General features: G+C 40.2%; 1 protein-coding gene across 1 annotated transcript; it reads left to right on the forward strand.

Annotated features, from left to right (window-relative positions):
- The first annotated feature begins 1,307 nt into the window (after positions 1-1,307).
- LOC126235471 (uncharacterized) lies at positions 1,308-2,174 on the forward strand. Its single transcript, XM_049944192.1, has one exon. The coding sequence runs from the start codon at positions 1,308-1,310 to the stop codon at positions 2,172-2,174; it is 867 nt and encodes a 288-aa protein (XP_049800149.1).
- The last annotated feature ends 3,135 nt before the right edge of the window (positions 2,175-5,309 follow it).

Raw genomic sequence — 5,309 nt, forward strand, 5'->3', positions numbered from 1 at the left:
GACTTCCTGACACTTAAATCTACACTCGATGATAACAAATTTCTCTTCTTCAGAAACGCTTTCCTTCCCATTGGCAGTCTACATTTCATATCTTCTCTACTTCGACCATCATCAGTTATTTTGCTCCTCAAATAGCAAAACCCCCTTACTACTTTAAGTGTCTCATTTCCTAATCTAATTCTCTCATCATCGCCCGACTTAACTCGACTACATTCCATTATCCTCGTTTTGCTTTTGTTAATGTTCATCTTATATCCTCCATTCAAGACATTGTCCATTCCGTTCAACTGCACTTCTAGGTCCTTTCCTGTCTCTGACAGAATTACAATGTCATCGGCGAACCTCAAAGTTTTTATTTCTTCTTTAAATACCTACTCCGAATATTTCTTTTGTTTCCTTTACTCCTTGCTCAATATACAGATAACATCGGTGAGAGGCTACAACCCAGTCTCACTCCCTTCCCAACCACTGTGATACAAATGGATAAATATGCAATGACCAGTATTTTAGTAAAGAACAGCAGTTCTTAATGGAAAAATGTCTAGATTATTACTACAACAAGACTAAAACTTACAATGAACAACGTATTCCAGTTAGAGGCTGGAGTAATCACATCAAGAATGTGAGACGTGTTGGAAAAATGGCAGTAGAGAACCCGAGTACAGGCTATTGATCAGCACCATAAAAATATGGGGGGGCGTATTGGTTAATGTAGTCATTTTCAATTCATTTTAGACATCAATAGACAATTAGTAAATGAGATTGTGGCAAGCTGATAAGTCTGTCGTCGATTATGAAAATACACGCCAGTCTTGGGGCAGTTTACACACAGACAAGCGTGAGTTGAATTTAGGCATTTAGTGATGTTACTCCGGTTCGAAAAGTTCCACTGCTAGGGAGATACAAGGACTTGTAAAGTTTCCTCAGTTGCTTCCTTTCTTTCTGAGATTTCTCACTGTCACTGGTAGACATTAAGCTACATATCTGCATTAAACGCAATGCCCGTGGCTTACGGGAAGAAGCGGATGATTCTTTGTGTATGCTTCGAACCGATATACGAACTGTGGAGGATATTTGGGCTGATTTCTTTCACGAAGGAAAGTAGATACAAGACGTGTTCCAAATTTTGCAAAAACAATGTTTGCAATATATTAATGACAATGTCGACTTTCTGGTTCTTAGTAACAATGATTGTTATAATGGTGAATTTGGCTTCAAACATAATGGTATACCGTTCCATCTCAGACTTAATAACTTTTACATACATAATCACAGATACTCTGTCATCTTTGCAGCTGGTGCTACCGATGGGGGTATGCATTGTAACTGACCATCAAAACCTGCGGCGTTACTTCAAGGAGCTGAAGTACGCAGATGCTCATCTACAGTCGAAGAAAGAAGACAACATGAAGACATTGGGAGGATTCCTGCTGGCTGTATACCTGACTGTGGCAGTTGCAGTTTTCGCCACTAGTGGTCTAAAGACTGCCCGAATGTATTCGGGCCTGATAATAATATATTTTTTATTCTTCGACATGTTGGTGACGCTGCAGTTCGTTCTGCTGGAACTCGAGCTGTGGGCGCGGTTCCGCTTCCTGAATTCGCGCCTGCTTGAGATTGTCCCACCGCGCCACACACCGGCGTCGCTGTTTCGACCCACGAGGTCACTGTCTCCACCTCCCAGCAGACTTCGCCGGTTGTTAGAGGCGTACTTGGCACTGAGTCGCGCTGCCCAGCTGCTGCAGGACCACTTCGGAGCGCCGGTGGCTGTCACTGTAGCGCAGTCGGTGTGCTGCTCCACTCGAAGCGCGTACGAAGTGCTGCTGAAACAGCTGCAGCCTCAGTGGACCTCACAGCTGCACCTCAGCTCTTCGGTGGGCAACTCATTCATGTGGTTTGCGTCTCACTGGCTACGACTGTCCACCGTCGCGCTGTCGTGTGCGGCGGTTGAACAAGAGGCGGCTGCTGCCACTGCCCTCTTCCTGAGGGCCTCTGTGGCGTCTGAAGGTCGCTGTCCAGAACTGGAGGCCTTCTTGCCGCTCCTGGTACACAGTCCTCCACTGCGCTTCTCTGCCGCCGGCTTCTTCACGGTCGACCGCCGGCTGCTGGTGTCAACACTAGCCATTGTCGTCACTTACGTCGTCATCTTGGCTCAGATTACCCCGGCACAGTAAGCTCCTGCTGTGTGAACAACATATGTAATGGTAAATGGCAGCGTAACCCGCTCACGAATGGAGGTAATTCTTAAGTGCTATTCATCTGGCTGGTACGTTTACATAGTAGAAACATACAAGACACAATTGAGAGCTTGTGTTGAAGCAGCTTAGCTTGCGATAAGAGTTTGCTTTTGCTATGAGTAAACTGTGATATGCTAATGTGAGCTCATACGTAATCGCAGATGGCAATTGAGACCTGAATGTAATTTAGCGATTGGAAGTGACTAATGTAGATAAGACGCTATACACTAATTATTTCTGCAGGTATTATTATATTGCATTTATTAAGTATAATATGCATACGAAATCATAGCCATCACCAATCTTGTTCAAATATTGTACCACAACTGTCACATTAAATTAACGAATAGTATAAATAAATAAACTGTGAAGGAATTCTTAAAATTACACAAAATGAAACACAGAATGGTTTAAATATGTGGCAGGTTAATGTAGTATCTACAGACAATTTGACCACATGTGGTCTTTGTGATAATATGACATATCGTCAGTACGAACTGTAACAATAGCTTACGTGTTTCACTGGAGGCACGAATCACCATCACACCCACTTTTCCCTGAGATCACTCTAAACAGACATAAAAGTTATTGCAGATATGGAAGAAGCACAGATTTTGAGCAAATGTAGCAATGGTAATTCGTGTGAATCACTCATGTTACGGGAGAGACACTTGATCTAGGAAGTATTGTTAACCTGGATTGTGTTGGTGAAATGTGTAAATAAAACTTACCTTTAGGAATTGTGGTTTGAGTCATGATTTAGTGTAAATATTTCCAGTGTCTGTGTCTATTACCACGCAATAAAATGTATGTAACTCCGTTCCTACTTATTGTTGCTGTACATATTACAATTTCATTTTGATTTAAGTTTTTGCTGAACAAATATAGCACCTAACTGTTAACATAAACACATAATAGACCAAGCCAGAAACGTCCCATACATATAAATGTACCTTCTTGTAGTCGAAAAGAAGTCTATTGGCACCCACAATGTAGCTATAAAACAATAGCCCTGTGCATATAAATGCGTGGTACATGGACTGGAATTAATACAAACAACGCCGTTACCTGTTTATTCCATAAAGTTCATCACGCAGTTATTGTAACTCATATAATATGCTACTGCATGATTTACAGATCGAAAATTTTTACATCTGACTGTCAGAAAAGCTATAGTTATATGTGAAATACAACACTACTGAGTAGCGCAAATAAAAGCTGCTCAGACTAGTGGATAGGCTGGACGTGAATGTATGCATACCATCATATCCCGTGACGAGCACATCCCGTGTACGCCCGCCACATGATCCAAACCGGTTCTGAGCATAGTGCAGGCTGTGTCAAAGTGAGTACGGCAGTGGAAAGGTCAGCCTGATCGTAGTCCTAGCTGGCCACCCAAGTCATCTTATCTGTAAGTGTGCGGTTACTTTGTGTGGAGAGCCCTTCAGTGTAAGGTGTATCGCAACAACCCTCATAGTATTTCAGAACTGCAGCAGAATATTCCAGATGAGACTGAAACAATTCCACCTGTTCAAATCCACCTTCAGCAATTTGCTAACCAGGGATCAGAAGTGCCAAGAGATGAATGGTGGTCACTTTCAACATGTACTATGGTCAGGTTAGTACTAGATTTTCTTCCCTCTGCTGTGCTTCTTTGTGCCTTTGAACTCTGTTCTCTGTGCCACTTTCATTTGCGCCACCCAGGATGACTCTAAGGATATTATTGGAATCTTAGCGGAAATATAGTTGTATGGAGACCCTCTTTACTACACTGCATCTTATTTAGTTAGATATGTAAACATGATTTAGCCGTGTAGTCTCCAGTATGTACAATGTCTCCACACGAAATATTGATACCCGACGATAATTAGATGTAAAATAAGGATAATGGTACATTTTATTACTCATGATGTGTCGTATTTCACTTACTTGACAGCAGGTGAAATTATACAAATACATCGCATTTAAGTGTTTATTTATGTGTATGTATACTGTCAGCTACATTATATTAAAATTTTCACTTTTAATGTCAGTGATGTAGGTCATATTTTATGTTCTTTGAAGCCACAGCTTTCGTAGAGTCATGTTATTTCTTGTAAATAACAACGCGAGTAGAGAGTTGTTGTGTAATTTTAGGTCTTTATTTCGAGTACTATAAACTACACATTAATTAAGCTATTTACGATGTGTTGCTTCCATCTTCATACAAAAAGTACACAGATGTACATTATTCACACTGTCAGATAACTCTCATTCTGCTTCTTATTCTGGTTGCTAAAATTTGAAAAAGATGCAGTCAACATTGTTTTTTATGAATTATTCAACATCTTGAAAATCCACACCTAAAAAGCAGTGACTGTTTTCCATAATCTATGTCGTAAGTCAGACATTTAACGTAGCAGTAAACATCAGTTACTTAATAGTTTTCTAAAATTTTTCATTTAAGCTGATGTACTGTGTGACACCTTCAGCTAACTATTAATTTAGTTTGTTTGATGTTTAAGATGAGGCTTTCAGCAGATATCAATTAAAATTTGAAAACTGATTTGTTTAAAAACTAAATTTTGAAAGTTAGTTCTATCTGAATCTCTTGTTATCCAGGCCTTAGGCCCTTGAGTTGTTCAATATCCGGTGTGTGGCATTCACCAATGTTTTTACGTGAAATATTTTTAAGATAACGCATTCAGCGGTCTTAAATTAAAATTCTGAAAATTGATTTGTTTAAAACAAATTTTTTGAAAAATTTGCTCTATCTGAAACTCTTGTTATCCCGGCCCTGAGCCCTGAGTTGTTCAACGCCTTGTGTGTGGCCTTCAGCCAAGTATTTACGTGAAATATTTTTTATGCGAGGCCTTCAGCTACGCGTTTTCTCTAAAGCAGTTTTTGTACCTTGTGTTCGGGCCTTCAGCCATTCTTGTTTTTGTTGTGGTTTTGTGCCTTTATCCCAGGAGCTATCGCAAGTTTTCTTAACTATGCCTTCAGCCGTATTGTTTTAATTTGATCGTTTTGAGGCAATGTGTAAGTAAGCAGTTCTTAGGAAAATAAAAGTTGGTGTGTTTTGAGCAACTAACA

The sequence above is a fragment of the Schistocerca nitens genome, chromosome 2 (assembly GCF_023898315.1).
Source record: "Schistocerca nitens isolate TAMUIC-IGC-003100 chromosome 2, iqSchNite1.1, whole genome shotgun sequence".
In the NCBI taxonomy this organism is placed as follows: domain Eukaryota; kingdom Metazoa; phylum Arthropoda; class Insecta; order Orthoptera; family Acrididae; genus Schistocerca; species Schistocerca nitens.